This window comes from Nilaparvata lugens, chromosome 7 (genome assembly GCF_014356525.2).
Source record: "Nilaparvata lugens isolate BPH chromosome 7, ASM1435652v1, whole genome shotgun sequence".
Classification (NCBI taxonomy): Eukaryota; Metazoa; Arthropoda; class Insecta; order Hemiptera; family Delphacidae; genus Nilaparvata; species Nilaparvata lugens.
In genome coordinates, this window is record NC_052510.1 from 26,301,065 (window position 1) to 26,319,247 (window position 18,183).

Sequence of the window (18,183 nt, forward strand, 5' to 3'; positions counted from 1 at the left end):
CTATTACTGGTGATAGTAAAAAACTCCTTCAGGTGTAAATTTGAGGAGAAGAAGCTTTTCCATTTTCAAAAAATGACTGAATAGCTAAATTCCAGTTATTCATTGACAATAATTGAATAACTTTATCAAAAATTGATATTTCGAGAAAATTTTCCTTATTTAATCAGCAATACAGTGAAGAATGTATCCTCAGAATTTCATGAGTTACCGAATTTGAAATGATTTGTTTCAAAAATGGGTAGGTACTGATTCAATCATCATCATCATCATTAATTTAATATTGTATTGCGAGTGGCCTACCACATACACTTGTGTTGTGCCTTACTCTGTCACTGTCCCTGATGATAATTGACACCCAAGTCCTCCCATTCTATCGAGTCAAGTCATCTATCAATCTATTTTCCTGCAATATTCAAACAAATCCTAATCAATATTGGAAAATGGAAAAAACAATTTGAAGAATGAACTCACCCAGTCCAAGGCAAAACAGGAGGCACTTTGCCGGAGCTCTCGAAGCTGGAGCTTCGCAAGTCGTACTTGACCGTCCGTGTCTGAGACGGCAGCTGAGCCCTGCGACCCCGTCGGGACGGAGTCAAGGTGGGACTGCCTCCACCTCCCGTCGTGCCAGCCCTCTCACGCGGAAAGCTCATTGTCAACGGACAACACTGTCACTGTCACTGACACATTGCGCGCAATGTTAGACCGTCACTCACTGTCACTAATTGCAGATCACAACTTCTGTTCGTAAGTGCTAGTCTCTCAGATTGTCGCTTACTCTAGTTCTGAACTCGTGGTCGTCTATGATAAAGCTAATTTTGATTTGAAATATTTTTGATGAGTCGTCCTATTTCTAAGGGACAGAATTAATATCGAACTGGAACTTTCAGCTCATATATATGATCATTGAGTGCATTTTGAGCAGCTATTTGGAGACAATTTCAAATTATTTATTCAACAATTTTTCCAATCATAAGTTGAATGGAATTGAATCACACTTCTGATTCTTATTGACACATTTTCAATATGTGAATCAAGAGTTGAATGTATATCAATAAAGATAGCATATTATAGTTGAAACAATAAATATTATCAAGTACACTTTATTCTATCACGACACAACTAGTTTCAACTCTTCCAATTCACACTTGAGAATGGCTCTTGGAGACTTGAAGCTAGATGTGTTGTGATAAAATGGAGGATACTTGAAAACTCTTATTTTGCTCCAATAATTCCAGTGGCCCTAAGAAAAAGTGGATGGCATATTATAGTGTTTGTAGATATGAATATAGACTCTTCAATGTGGTACTGTAATACTTGCATATTGTAGCGTTTGTAGATATAAATATGGTCTCTTTAATGTGGTACTGTAGGCTAATACTGAAAGACGGCAATAAGTAAACAGTCAAAGAGTAAATAAGAAGATAAGAGGTAACACTGAATATGTTACATGATAGAAATAATTATTCAAGATATCAATAATATTCTTGTTGAACCTTGGAATGTATTCAAAAGGATTCCCACTTTCCCATTTGCAGTGGAGTATTGATTATTGTATTTGATCAGGATGTTGATCAGAAGATTGTTTATAGAGATTGATATTCAAATATACAGCAGATGACAGAAAATCAACTCAGTGGTGATGGGGAATGGAACTGCCACAATAGTACTTCATGAGAACAGAACGCACGCATGCCTTATCTCTCTAGATAGAGCATGATTTACAAATGGATTTTGTCCATTGCAGAGAATCTCATTTTCTATTCTCAAAACACAGCACTCTTTCTCGCACTGTCAAAGCCTGGATAGATGTATTGGACAGCGCTCCCAATTTTACTTTAATCCCGTGCTATTGCAAACAAAAACCATTGCTGGCTGGAAACGGTGGAAAACACATGTTTTTCCGGCTGCATGTGCGACTAATCCCTTCGAAAGAGTCGGGAAAGCATTCATGATTACAGCTTTGCTCATTCAAACCGAGAGAATGAATAGGAATTAACACTTTATGAGTGTACCTGATGTCCAACAGCTTTTACGACAAATTACATTACCATTTTCAGTGGTCTCAACTATAAATTCACAGAAAAGTTTAGTTCCAACAGTTATTGTGGGTTGGATGATCAAGCATCGAAAACAAGTATTTATATCAAGTATTCGAAACCAGAATTTTATAGGAATCCATAACGACTTCTGCTTTGTTTGGAATATGAAATCCCTCTTGCCATCTCATTTCAATCAATAAAACTTTACTTGTCCATACTAATGTGAATTGATTCCAATGGAAGTTATATTATCGTATGTAGAACATACATAGCATTAAGCATGACACTGCCAAGTTTATTAGCCAGCTAGCATCATATGAAAGTTTGAGGCTGGCTTATTCTCATGTTCAAGTACCATAAACGTGACTAATTTTATTCCAAGAGAGAATTTTATTGCTCAAATAAATAGAACAGAATCGAATTTCTGAGTTTTCGCCGAAATACTGAAGTCGGAATTGGTGTAGTATAATGGCTATTCTAGATATTAATGTAAGATAATCTATTTTATTCCGTATTGTTTGCTATGTCTACAAGAAAGCACTACATTGAAATGATCGGCAGAGAAAAGAATTGAGGATACCTTAGTTATTGGTACAGACTGTTAGTTCGTAGATTTAAAAACACTTTATCAATTGATCTGATGAATCAGCTCCTCTCTCGCTGGTGAGAAGAAAGACTAATAATGTTTGTCTAGCAGTAGTACCTTTCACACATTAATTGGAGCGGGTAAGGTGAGGACAAGTCAGAACATTATAGGAGACTCAGAAGTTAGGAGCTCATGTTCAGATTACATATGAATGTAAATACACAACAGGAATATGCAATAATTATTATTATTATTCAAAGAAATACGTGGCTAGTGAATGAGTCATGGAATTAATAATTTCAGTAATTTCTCATTTGGATGCAAGCTATCAACCTATCATGGGCTCCACTAGAAAAAACTAGGCCTTTGTTATTCTTTGTACAAAAATCTTATTTCGACAGTCTTAGAGCTAGTTCTGTGTTCTCTCTCTACAGCAAGGAGTGTACTGATACCCAAAATCAAAGATCTTCAGGTAATACTGTATGTATGTACTGCGCCATTGACATGAAAATACCATGTGGCAATTATTGATAGAGGATAGCGTGTAACAACTGAGAAGCACCCATGTAGCAAGCCTTTAATTTGGTCCCATAAATAATTCAACTACACTGAATAATTGATTTTTTGACTCATCAATCGCAGGCTTTGAACAGTCAATCAGTGCACTGAACATAATTATTGATTGCGTGAGTATTACAGACATGGAGTAAGAACATGTAGTATGGTCACGTACGGTACTTCCAAAATTCATTTTTAACATGATTGTAGTTTGGATTCCTAGTATATGCTAGTTGTTTAAACATTTGGTTGATAATCTAATATTAACACAGGATTCTAAAACTATTGTGTATGAGAATTCGGTTTATCGATTTTTAATGTTGTTTGTCAGTAGAACTAGTCTCAGAGACTAGTATAACTTTAAAAATTGAACATCAATTTTTATTTCACTATGAATCTAACACTATGAGAGACCATAGAACTTCAGTACATATTAATGATCCAAGTATTTGAGATTATAAGGATACTATTACAAATCATATTATATCATGCGAGCAATTTCTGTATTGTATGTATTTTATTTATGTATCCATGTATGTCCAACGGATCTCGAAAACGACTGTAATGATTTTGATGAAACTTGCAATATGGGGTTAAAATGAGGCTATAATATGACATTAGGCTATTGGCCTATTATGAGGTTCTTGATATGAAAATTCGAGTGCACATGGTCTCATTCCTGGGAAAACTCACGGGAGGACATGAAAAGGATAATAATTATTCATCCTTGGAAGAGCTGATAATTCCGTCGTCTGTCGATAATGGAAGATGCTGATGCCTGTGTGGGAGTAGACAGAATTATCATGTTTAGCTGTTGAACTATTGCAATCAATCTGCTGATCTCACGAGAAGTATTATCTGGCGATAATTATAGATAATTGACTTTATCTTGATCAACATATTTGTTGACATGACCAACGATATGATTTTATTCAAGCATTTTTCTATTTAAAGTGAAGTACCTACATCAACATTTTCAAAGTTGATTATTATTTTACAGTTTTAAGTGATTAGTGTAAATACAGAAATTCGAACTTCTCTGTTTTCAAATACTTGGACTGTAGATTGGACTTGAATTCAAAATCTTATGGGACATAACCTACATTTTGTACTATCGTATTTATAGAGTAGGCTATACATAAAAATTCGGGGAAGAAACAGTTTTGGCCTGTGCCTGATGGCATCAGGTCCTTCTCCAATCATTTAAAAGAATTGTGATCTGTTTTTCAATGGATAAATTAATATGAACTATGCTCTTATGCTTTCTATGCTTTTGTACTCCAGAGCGAAGCTCGGTGCCCCGATATTAATTTGATACCGAACTTGATCTAAAGGCTTCCTTCTCTTCTAGTTTGCTTTTATTCAGTTTAAACAAGTGACGTTGATATGTGGATTAATGAACAGTATGAACTCACATTAGCATATGGTCAAACCGGATGTATGCTCACAGTTAAAAAACTACTATCAATATACTTGAAAAAAAAAATTGTTCGATATCCACCTTTTTTGATATTTTATATCCAAATTAATAAGATACGAAAAAATATGCATAGCAGTGGGATTCAATACCATGACACAATTCTTTTCAAGGAAATTATATATCCGATGCAATGTACTAAGTTCAATTCGAATAGTTTTTGGAGTTCGGCCAGTCTCAGATTGTGTACATGTGGTCTGAATTCCGTATGCCGTAAGATTGTATGGTGTGAGGCTTGTTTGCAAGTGGAGTGTTGTAGTCGATGTATAAACTGAGTAGTTTTGGAGTCGTGTGGTATGAGAATTCCACATCATTATAGTGTGTGAATTTGAATGTTTTCCTCCCACAATGTTGAATATTCCCACTCCCAAAAATAGAAGCATCACGATCCTGATAATATTTTTATGAGTCTAAAATTCTACTCAGTCATAAACTATCAATGATTCTCGAATCATTATGAATTTAGAATTTTGAAATCATAGAGCATCTACTATTGATACAGAGGTGTCCAATAAATGTATACATTCTTCAACAGTGAGTATATTGGTGATGCACTGGTAACTGTTGAGCTATGTGGGACCATACCATACAATCTTATAAGCATAAGAGTTTTCCTCTGCTCAGACTTTGCGCCACGAATACACGCATTCCACTAGTAGCTCTGTAAACAGTATACCTCACGCAGTATTTTCATCCACAAGTACCTGATGTTTTACATGTTAACAAACTCAGTTCACGTTTGAATCTGTATTCCATATGATATATTTCATCCAGTTCCGTGATAATCTCTCCATCTGATGAAAATTAATTTTTTACAATCAAAAATATCATAATTTCTTCAGCATTATTCAGTTAATTTGATTATTCTTAATCACCTATCAAATTAGCTTCTTTCGAATGTGAGACCATTGATACTTATGGGCACACATAATAATACCATGACTGCAAAACAAAATATTGAAACCAAAGACCTTGAAGATGCATACATCTCGGTCTTCGATGGAAACTATAGACCTTATAGAAATACAGAAGTAGACTGCCTTCTCCAGACATCTGTGTAATCACTTGTCAGCTGAACAACAATACCATAGTGAATCTGGTGACGTCAGCACAGGTAGGGCTCCTACACCAATAAAAACCAGCTAGTGTTTTTATTGATGTATGAGCCCTACCTGTGCTGACGTCACACGAATACACTACAGCTTTGTTTACAGAGGTAGTGGTTTATAACCCATATGTCTGTTCGACCACTACATTCTGTGAATCAGATATCAAAGTTTTATATGGTTATGATGAAACTAAATAGTGTTTATCGAAGATTGTATACACCACTTAACTTTCAATCTTGTAGGATTGTTTGTTGAGTTTTGGGCTGAAATTCTGACCAGTTTGGTTAGCTGATAAGAAAAGGTTGTGGGTTGGAATGGGGGGAAATACTTCATGAATGCTGACACTTCTTGCAGAAAGGCGGCCGGAGCCAATCAACAGGTGAGCACAGGCAAGGATCATTCCATAGATCAAGGACGGAGCCAGATGCAATGCACTGGCTGTTGGCAAGCACTACCTCTGCCATCGACCTGTTGCTTCTACAATGAACCCTATTCAATTCTCAGGCACCAATGAGTATGACAATCGTGAATGTGGAAAGTAATTAAAAAAACCCGCGGATATCCTCTTTATCAGACAATCAAGTCTCACCAGATACTATTTACATTTATGTTCTCTTTCATAGAGCTTCAACTAATAGAGGCTAGACTTGACTATACTGGTCTATGTCTCATGCTTGAATCAATATTTTCCATCGAACATAGCATAATTTCTTCAGCATTATTCAGTTAATTTGATTATTCTTAATCACCTATCAAATTAGCTTCTTTCGAATGTGAGACCATTGATACTTATGGGCACACATAATAATACCATGACTGCAAAACAAAATATTGAAACCAAAGACCTTGAAGATGCATACATCTCGGTCTTCGATGGAAACTATAGACCTTATAGAAATACAGAAGTAGACTGCCTTCTCCAGACATCTGTGTAATCACTTGTCAGCTGAACAACAATACCATAGTGAATCTGGTGACGTCAGCACAGGTAGGGCTCCTACACCAATAAAAACCAGCTAGTGTTTTTATTGATGTATGAGCCCTACCTGTGCTGACGTCACACGAATACACTACAGCTTTGTTTACAGAGGTAGTGGTTTATAACCCATATGTCTGTTCGACCACTACATTCTGTGAATCAGATATCAAAGTTTTATATGGTTATGATGAAACTAAATAGTGTTTATCGAAGATTGTATACACCACTTAACTTTCAATCTTGTAGGATTGTTTGTTGAGTTTTGGGCTGAAATTTTGACCAGTTTGGTTAGCTGATAAGAAAAGGTTGTGGGTTGGAATGGGGGGAAATACTTCATGAATGCTGACACTTCTTGCAGAAAGGCGGCCGGAGCCAATCAACAGGTGAGCACAGGCAAGGATCATTCCATAGATCAAGGACGGAGCCAGATGCAATGCACTGGCTGTTGGCAAGCACTACCTCTGCCATCGACCTGTTGCTTCTACAATGAACCCTATTCAATTCTCAGGCACCAATGAGTATGACAATCGTGAATGTGGAAAGTAATTAAAAAAAACCCGCGGATATCCTCTTTATCAGACAATCAAGTCTCACCAGATACTATTTACATTTATGTTCTCTTTCATAGAGCTTCAACTAAAAGAGGCTAGACTTGACTATACTGGTCTATGTCTCATGCTTGAATCAATATTTTCCATCGAACATAGCGATAATGGATACACACTCCGCACTACCAGGAATAATGATAGTGATATGATAGTTCTGTGCTCACTTTTTCCAAATCAGCAAGTCTATGTGTGATCTTCAATTATTCAGCGGCATGAATAAGTTCACTTGACTATGAGGAGATATACTTGACTATAGACAAGACGCAAATGAATATGTAGGGAGAATGTTACTAGGTGTTGTTACACCGAGTATACTCGCGGACTATTTGCCAAACTCCTCAATACTCAATGATTATTGAACAATAAACGAGCTTATTAAGAAAAGGAGATGGAAGCTTGGCGTACAATCAAGGAAATCAATAGAGAGAAGTTGAACAATCAAAATTCAATCGATTTCTTGTCATTCTATCCAATCATAAGTATCATGATAAGAAATTACCCAAATTATTATCATACTAATGAATAATAATATATTCACTAAATAATGAGTAAAATAATAAGGACCATATAAGTGGAAAGATTCAGCTGGAAGTTGGAAATATATAATAAACTCCGATTCAATTCTGTTAGCATCTTTTCAATTCAGTGATAATTTCATTAAGCTACTCTTTTTTTCTAAGTGTGATGAGCTTTAATATTTATAATACAGTACCAGGTTTGGGTGTGGGTGATGGAGAAAAAGATCATGGTGAGTTAAGTCCAAAAGTTCTACATGGATTCCAAACCACTACAAAGCTATTATTGGAATCCATTATCTACGCAATCTCTTATCGATTTCTTCAAATTCAAACATTTTGTGATAGTATTCAGAGATCTCATTGAATGGTCATTGTATGGATTGGCATGTGGATATTTCTGCATAAATTATTTGAAATTCGAGGATATTGATTATGAGAGATCTGATAATTATTGTGGATCATTAGATATTGCTTGATCAATGGACTTTCAGTGCTACAATAATAATATTCTGATTCAAATAATTCTCTCATGATTCATCAAATTGAACTATTTCAGGTATTATGGAATATAAAATGCCAACTGATGATTTGTAATTTGTAACTGAAGTTCTAATATCAAAAACAAGTCTTGAAAATCTAACATGTAATTTATTGCCATCTCAAGAGCTAGAATCTATCTTGAGATAGCCCAAATACGGATGAGAGATCCTGTTCACATTAAGTAATTTCGATTGGGAAGAAAATTATATAAATCGATTCTGACTAGACAATCAGTGATAAGCAGACAATTGACAAAAGAGAAATGTCATGACTCAATTTTTTAAAAATCCGTCTGAGCCAATGAGGAGGCTCAAGCAAAAACCCTACTCATCAACAAACATGTTTCATGTAACAGGATAGCACTTTCAGACTCACGCAAGCTCAAACTCACGCAATTTTGAAGGCAGTGGAAAGTTATTAGAAAGTTGTAACTCTTAAAGTTGATCGAACACATCCATTGTCAATATCAGTTGAATTATTGAAGTAGTTTGATTTTTCTACAACTGGGACTTGACTAATGGATAATGCAATCAATTGACATCATACAACTTTAGAATATCTTGGAAATGCAACAAAAGTGCTATGAAGTTGGGAAAATCCATGATGCATTGAATATTTTTTTAATCTTCAACTTGTGATCATTGATATCAAATATTCGTTGTTGAAATAGAAAACCACCTCGCTCATAATTGTATTCTCATCTGTAGGCTACCTATTCGATAAATTGTTCTACTGCAGTACTAGAAGTTTTGGGTCATAATTAGCTGGAATAGATTTGATATAATCTTCTGATCAACAGTAATGGGAGCTTATAATCATTCCATAGCACCAATCTCAATTCTAGAAAATATAAAAGATACTAAGATTCTCCATGATTAGCCTGAATTATTTTAAAAAACATTTCTAAAATAAAATTGAAGTATTGGAAGGAGTCTCTTGATAGAAAATTCTCTATTTTGAACCTAATTTTAGGACTTAATCATTAATTATCATTCATTTGAAAATTTCTCTCTGATTGATACACAATTTTTCAATCGAAAAGTTTTTACTCAAACGTTCCCGAACTAATTGCCTCTAGTTCTTACTCTTGATTAGGCATCGGAACCATTTTAACCTACCGTATTTTCAAATCTCTTGTTGAAAATATATCAGTCTATGACTTGGATAAAGAAAGGATGGGAAAATCCTTATTTCAAACCTTCTCACAGTTGAACATTGCCACAGTCCTCACTTTTCGATAACCGAGGAAAACTTAGTAACACGTTACACATCGATCAGCTGATGAGAAGGCGCGTGAGACGTCGGTAGCGTGGCGTCGCGATGCCAGTAGAAGTGCAACTGTGTCAGCCAAGCTCCGCGTCGCCCGTTGGCGCATGCGCTCTGCTTGTTCACCGTCAAGGAGAGGTTTGCGCCCCCGAAATGGTGAGGATGATGGGCTGCTGCCCTTTTTTGGATGGCTTGCACTCACTCGGTCTGGGCACTGCAAACTTGGCCTAGACGTGAATTATGTCACGTTCTAGGCCAGGTGGGTTTTACGGTGAGGCCTGGCCTGACAAAGGGTTTCTGCACAAATTTTTGAACTTTGGGGTGTGAGTGAACCACAAATCTTCACAGAGATAGGGTTTATCACATCCTAGAAACATGGATAATATGTTGATGTTGAGTCATACATTTTCAACTGGAGAATAAAATATACTGACCTCCTAGAATCATGGATTATAGGTGTTGTTGAGTCATGCTTCTCCACTAAAAAATAGTAGGGTCTACATTTTTGAATTTTTGGTTATGAGTGAACTACGAAATTTCACATTCGCTCATCACATTTATACTGATAAATATGACCCACCATTCTTAGATCCTGGACGATTAAATTATGCACTTTCTGGCTGTGAGTGACGATTGTTTTTCCATGTTGTGTTGGCATCTTTAGAGCTAGGTTTCAGGTTTCAAGTTTCAATAAAAGTTCATTGCAGCACGTGCACACGTGCACTGTACAATAGTGAAATTATTTGAATTTTTAACTGGATTGAATTCATATCAACTCTTGTACGTTATAATTTGGTTAATTTTGAGTTGAAGCCACCACCTGCTTCATTCAGTTTAAGCTGTGACTGTGCAAACAACTCTTAGAATATCAAGCACTCATTATCAAATGAAGCCAGGAGGCCAAATAGATACTATTCATTGAATCTGATATTATAGTATTCATTTGAATATTATAAATATTTTATTTTATCTTATGTATTCTCAAAGCTTCCTACTTTAAATCACATTATTTTTGTTTATTCATCTTTCACAAACAATAGTGATAATTTTAGTTATAATTAGTGATAACTCCAGATAATTGTTTTTTGGTCGAGAAACTGATCAACTGATTCTAATCAACCAATTATCATGAGGGTGTCAGGTCTTCAACCAGCCAACCAGAGTTTGAAACAATCTCTGTGCGTGATAACGCGAAACTCAGATTCCCAGATTTCTTGAAAGGAAAAGATTGAGCCGAACCTAACCTACACTGACTAACCACGAGCAAAGACGATTTACAGCCACCCTTCGATAAAGGTGAAAAGTGGTCGACTGTTCACAGTATTTACCAAGAAGATTTGACAAAATGTGTGCTGAGAAGCTTTGCCGCTTCAGCCATCGCAAAGTTGTTTTCATTCTTTCTCGTCGGGCCTGAATCCCCGGGAGAGGCCTTATGACTCGAAAACCGCACCGCTCTACACGAGAAGAGACTCACAAACTCCTTGATGAGGATGAAATGGCTGTCGTTAGGCACTCCACTGTGTCCTGCTTTCTATTCTCTTTTTCCCAGGTGACTTGAGTGTTGACCCGAGCTTTTGCCTAATTGAGCGACAGAGAAGGAATCAAGAATAACGTCGCTTATCTTTGTGTTGGATTCAGGATGTATGATATAGGACCCTAAAAATTCAGACATCCATCAAAATAGCTAATTCTTACGTACTTGATAACGATAATATGCTTCATGAGATATGATGAAAATGCAAAAGTCCGAGTTTTCTCACTTCAGTGAACATTTTCTAGGCTTTTTGACTAGTATAATTGTATAGTATTTGACTAGTATTTGACCGTATAATGATTCTGAGGAAGTGAGACATCTATCGAAATTGGAATGATTATAATTAAGAAGATTACAATACAAATATCAATTTCATGTTTAGTTGAGTACTGCTACGAAATATGATACGAACAGTTGTTTCAATAGAAATTCATTGATTCCATAGCTCATTATTTAATTACTTCTTTAATAATCTTATGCCGATATATCTCGTAATGATTACATTCAAGTATTTTGATAGGGCAACTTGAAATATTAATTACAATAAACTACTAGTTCTTTTCTATTTCATTTTAGACGCAGCTAGTTTCGGACGATTTTAGCCATCATTTACCGTCATAAACTTGTTGCGTCTGAAATGAAATAAAAATAGGAGTACAAGGAGCTCTTTCTGATAATTGATCTGATAATAGATTTATAATTCCATCTTTATCTCTAATTATGGATATTTTAAATCATGAATATGGAGCTTTTCAACTATGGACAATTGCTGATTGGTAGTAAAAATTGTTGTCAATAAAAAATCCACATCATTATTAGCTTAGTAGTTTCAAATTGAATTTGATCTTTATGTAAAAATTCAATTTGTTTCAATGTGGTCTAGAGTAGTATTGGTGTAAAAGCTCTTTTGTAGGTGAAAAGATAATATATAAACCTTCATGCGAACACTTCTGTTTCTCATCAGGTCCAAGAAAGAAGTGCTATTCCTTGTCATTTCAATACAAATCAGATCAAGTTTTATTCAATGACATCACTTACCAAAGAAATTCCGTTACACAAAAATGATATTACAAATCATTGAATACAATACTATTTGCTCAAGAAAACAGACGATCCTGAATCTACTCTTTTCTTGGGACTACTTCTCAACCAAATAGATCATTTCGCCGCTCAGCTAAATAATGATCTCACTTGAGATATATTCAACAAAACACAGATATCTGATCATGAGTCGCTCCAAAGTGACCCCACTGTATTTTAATGTTCACTTATCTGAGCCGACCCGGCTGACAATAATCCTCCAGCATTCAGTCCACCAAAACTGTATAATTCTCCCTAGAGCTCAAAACCATCAATTCTTATGATAAACAGTGTATTTCAACTGGAATAGCTCCCGAGTGAACAATATTCGTTTTAGTGCTAGGCTGGAGTGGGAATTATGTGACAAGAGCTTCTGTAGAGGTCAATTGATAAGGACACGGAGAGGAGTGGGAGATCTTACCTAGATCGTTATCTCAGGGACCAATCGAAGGCAGTAAAAACGTTGTAAGAGGAAGAACGATGACGGTGCTTCGGTGAGAGAATGGCAGATCGATGTTAGGGTTTGGAATGAGAAGCTGAAGGGTCCGATGTATTTTTTCTGCAACTCGTAACAAGACGAGCAGTTTACAGGAAATTCGGGGTGTTGGAAAGGTGTTACGGGTGTGGGTGATGGGTGGGAAGTCGTTAAATGAGAAGTTCACAATAGAAGTTCAAGAGAGGAGACGAATGGTGATGAAGAGAGAACGAAGAGAGGAGAGTAGAATTATAGGGATGCACGAGAATGTCTGTAGAAGAAGACGAAGGAAGAACGAGATGAAAGAAAGACAAGGATAATGATGAGGTGTATGGTGCAAAGATCAGATTTTTCTATGAGGTGCGAGAATAATGTGAAGAGGAAGGAATTTGTAGGAATAAGGTGGAGAGACAGTAGGGGATGGAAAAGGAAGAGAGATAGGAAAACCGGTTATTGGTGGCTTGATTGAGAAAAAGAAGTGGCGGAGAAGGAGAGGTAGTGATAGAAGGAGAAGGAAGAGGAAGACGAGTAAGTGTGGGAAGAGAAACGAAGAGGAAGAGAAACGAAAAAGAGGAGAAACGAAGAGAAGGAGGAAAAACTATTTTGGACAGTACAAATTGGTGGAGGATGTGGGAGAGTAGAAGAATTAGGAGACAAGAGAAATTAATGAAAAGAGTGGTGAATAGGGGGGGTACCCTCTTTGAATAAAGGTGCAGAACAGGTGAATATGAAGGAGAAAGAGATAAATGGGGATAATAAGAAAGATTATAAGGCAGGAGACGAAGAAGAGAGAGAAGCTTTGAATTAAAGGTGGTGGAGGAGTAGAGTTTAATGGTGGTTGATGAAAAACTTAGGAAGAGAATGATGGGGGAGTAGGAGAAGAGCTACTAGAGAGGTGATGATGAGAGGAAATGGATGAACGGGTAAAAAGGAAATGAAACTAGTGAAGTAAATAATTACTAGTTTCGAGTAGAGGAAAAACTATAGCGGAAAAATAAAAGTATGAGGAGAGAATAAATACAGGTGAGATGAATAAATAAATAAATAAATAAAAATAAATAAACCTTTTATTGCAACTTCTACAGTATTTACCTATTGGTACATAGTAAAAATAAAATAGAATTTTCATGGTTGCAAATCAGCTTCCGCTGAGGTTACTTCTTTGGTTGGCTCCAAATGAAATATGAACATGATAAATAACATTCACTTTTGGAATTTAGTCTTTGTATAGCCAAACACCGCCGTACACCTTCTTCATCCTCTCCCATTCCGTCCTCTCCTGTGCTACCCTCTGCCATGTTGCTCCACCGCAGACTCTCCTAAATTCCTCGTCCCATCTGTTGGTTGGTCGTCCTCTGCTTCTCTTCAGTGTTCGTGGATACCAGTCTATTATCTTCTTTGTCCATCTGTTGTCTTTTGTTCTCGCTATATGTCCTGCCCAGTTCCATTTTCTTTCTACTATCAACCGTCCTATGTCCTCAACCATTGTCTCTTTGGATATCCATATTTTCGTCTTTTTATCTCTTTTAGTAACTCCCAACATGATCCTTAGCATTGCTCTCATACTAGTTCTCATTTTCCTGATAATTTTTCCTGTGAGAGTCCATGTTTCACAGCCATACAACATAACTGGGATTATACACATCTGAAGTAATTTTCGCTTATTTTCCATAATAACCGTGGAGCGGAAAAGGTGATTAAATCTTTTGAACATTGACCATCCCAACGCAATTCTTCTTGTGATTTCTCCCCATTGACCGTCTTTTCCAATTCTTTGCCCTAAATATATGAAGCTGTTGACATTTTCGATAATTCTTCCTTGGTTCAAATCAATTACTTCATCTGCTTGACAATTGAAACTCATAACCTTTGATTTTTCAAAATTTAATTTAAGGCCTATTTGTTTTGTTTCTTCCATCATCTCATTTAACATATCCTTAACTTCACTTGCACTTCTTCCTATAAAAACAATATCATCGGCAAATTTCAAGCAGTTCAACCTCTCCCCATTGATATCTATGCCTCTATCTTGCCAGTCTAAATTTTTGAAGGCTGTTTCTAAAACGGCATTAAATATTTTTGCAGATGGAACATCACCTTGTCTTAATCCTCTTTTCACACGTATCTCTTTACTCTCTCCTCTTACTGAACATTCTAATTTCATATTCTCATATATATATTTAAAAATTTGTAAATATTCATCTTCAACACCAAGTCCAGCTAACGTATTCATAATAGCGTTGGTTGTTACACTATCGAATGCTTTTTCAAAGTCGATGAATAGTAGGACCATTTGGAAATTGTATTCCCTCGCCTTTCGTATCAATTCCAGCAGTACTAAGATATTGTCTAGTGTAGAGAAATTTTTCTTGAATCCGGTCTGATCGTTCTGTGTTGCGGCATCTAAATTTCTTCCTATTCTGTATGTTATTATTGCAATGAAGACTTTGTAAATTGTACAGAGGAGACTTATTGGGCGATAGTTCTTTACTTCTTTTCTGTCTCCCTTTTTATACAGTAGTATTAGGTTAGCCTTCAACCATAAATCAGGAACTTTTCTATTTTTTAGACATATATTAAACAACTTGACTAGTATACTGGTTACAGCTCTTCCTCCCGCTTTTATTTCTTCATTTGTAACTCTGTCCGGTCCTCCCGCTTTTCCTTCTTTTAATTTGCTTATTACTCTCTCCACTTCACTTTCCAGGATTGGAAGGCTATTTTCTACTTGACCTGCATCCAGCTGTTCCTCTCTCCTTCCACTGCACTCTGCTGATGTGTCTGTTTCAGGCCCCTGTATACTATATAATTTTTCATAGAAGTTACAGATTGTCCTGAGAATACCTTCCACTTCTCTCTCTTCCTCGCCAGTCTCATTTTCATCGAGATCATTATATTGGTGCCTAGCTGTTGTCTTCTCAATGTTTGTTTAATACTTCCTCTTGATTTAATTGTGTCTTCTAATTCTTCAGTTTTCTTGAGCGCTGTCCATTCTTTCCATTTTCGCCTTATTAATTTAGAAATTTCAGTGAATTCAATTCTATCCCTATCAGACGTTTTCAGTCTTCTCCTTTTTGCCAAAAGTCTGATTATCTCTCTTGGAGTTGAATGTCTTCTGTTTCCTTCTCTGTCGTTCAAGGTATCACTTGTACTTTTAATAATAGCAGATAGTTTACTTGATATGTCTTCCATATCGGAGCATTCAGTATTCATTCCATGAGCTAGGTTTTCTTCCAGTTTCTCTTCAAATGATTTCATTTTTAGTGCTTCTGAACTCAGTCTCGTGCGGACTTTTTTGTTGAATCTTCTTCTCTCTTCTATTTTTATAATCATCTTAATTGGTCTATGGTCACTTCCTATGTTAACATCATTCTCTACGTCCACATCTTGTACAATGAGTTTTTTGTCTGTTATGAAGAAGTCAATCTCATTTTTTGTTTCTCCATCCGGACTCATCCAAGTCCACTTTCTTGTTTCATTTTTCTGGAAGAAGGAGTTCATCAAATACATATTTTTCCCTTCAACAAATTCAACAAGCCTATCTCCTCTTTCATTTCTTTCACCAAATCCGTAGTTTCCAACACATTTTTCACCGTTGTTCTTGCCAATTTTTGCATTCATATCTCCCATTATTATATTGTACCTACATATATCCTTTCCTAAGGCATCATTCAGTTCTTCATACAGTTCTTCAATTTCCTCATCAGTTGAATTTGATGTTGGTGCATAGACTTGTATTATTTTAATTCTACCCATTCCTTCTTTGAGTTTCCAAATTATTGTCGATATTCTGTGAGTATGTTGCTTGAAGCTTATGATTTTCTTTTTTGTCGCATTGTTTATTAGAAAACCTGTTCCTCCTGTTGGACCATTGCCATTCACGTACAGAACAATATTATCATCATCCAGGCTCAAACATTGTTCTCCGTCTCTCCTTACTTCCGCAAGTCCTATTATATCCCATTCTACATTTTTGACCTCTTCCACTAGCTGTTCCACTCTCCAGTTCTCCCTAAGAGATCTACAATTATATGTGAGTATAATGATATTATCTTGATTTTTTCTCTTCGCCGATCTTCCATCCTTTCCGTAGTCTTTATCAGTTGGTTTCCTTTCATTTTCCGTTCTTGCTATTCTAACTCCACGCCGTGGTTGCTACTGTGGTTGTGAAGGCTCTTCCACACCACCCTGCTCTCTTCCAATTCTCTTTATATATGTTTCCATTGTATTCAAGTTCTTTTTCTTCACGAGTCGTTCCGTATTTGTGTTTTGGGTGCTTGCGTCACCGTCGCCTCCTGTTGTGGGAGAGCTTCCCTCACTCCTTGGCCTTTTTTTTTCTTTTTCCTTATTATATGCTTCTTTTAAGCTATCCAGGTTGTAGAGCTCACCGTCAATCATTAATTTATCTTTTTTCATTAGGACCTGTTTACCTCGTTTCTTGTATTCCATAAGAAATGGGAATAATTCCTTTCTGATGATGCGCGTTTCCATGTCAAGGTCTTCCCTTATTTTGATGTGGTTAAACCTTTCTTCTCTTGACAACTTGTATTTCTTCCTCAAAACGTCGTTCCTAGTAAACATTGAAGTCAACTGTGCTCTAATTGGTCCATCCTTTTCAGTAGGATTCAATTTTCTCAAGTTATCGATATCCTGATTTCTAATATCAGGTGAGATGAGGAGAGAATAAATACAGGTGAGATGAAGAGCTGATAAGAAGGGTGAAGAACGGCTGGCAGAGGTGAGTGCTGTCTCAGGCAAAGAAAATAATGTCAAGTCTAAAATTGGGATGAGAAGTGCAGTGCGGTGGTATCTTCCTTCGGAGAACTTGAACAGCTCAGGGGACAGTGAGAGGAGAAGAATCTAGTTTCGCTCTTCCTGGAATCAAATGTGAGAAAAGAGAAATCGATGAAAAAAGAGATAAAAAAGTAATTAGTACAGTGAAGGAGTTTCGTGTGGGAGTCACTGGTAAAAGAACGAGTGAGATTATGAGAGTGAGACACATCAATGACTAGCAAATTTATGAAATTTTACAGCGATAGGTACATTATATTCCTTGTGAATTTGTCTGGAATAATTTTTTTTTAATATTTGCCTGATATAAGATTTTTCCAAACGTGAACTTGAGAGAAAGTTATCTTTTACTTCAACAAAATAATTTAAAACAATATTCATCAGTAATCATTGTAAACCTTACTGATAAGAGCTTGTATTCTCTCAATCATGATTCTTCGTCAAATAATATCTTCAATTCATAATTTGTCTGTAATTGGAGCTGCAAAGCTGATTTCATTCTTTTTTGGTGAGCCATGATCAATTATAAAAGAATAGACTATGAATAAAGTAGAGTGAACTCTAAAGTTAAGCTTAGCTTAGTTGGAGAAAATCTCATTCCAAGTTCAAGAGCGAATGAAATC

At 36.2% G+C, this 18,183-nt stretch overlaps 2 protein-coding genes across 2 annotated transcripts in view; both read right to left on the reverse strand.

Annotated features, from left to right (window-relative positions):
- Positions 1-994, reverse strand: part of LOC111058662 (GTPase-activating Rap/Ran-GAP domain-like protein 3) — a 382,310-nt gene extending 381,316 nt beyond the window's left edge. Inside the window, exon 1 of the mRNA XM_039432400.1 lies at positions 472-994. Within this exon, the coding sequence (XP_039288334.1) occupies positions 472-650 (179 nt within the window). The 5' untranslated portion in view covers positions 651-994. The remainder of the gene's footprint in view (positions 1-471) is intronic.
- LOC120352338 overlaps positions 1-18,183 on the reverse strand; it is a 382,353-nt gene that overhangs the window by 199,829 nt on the left and 164,341 nt on the right. The window lies entirely within an intron of this gene.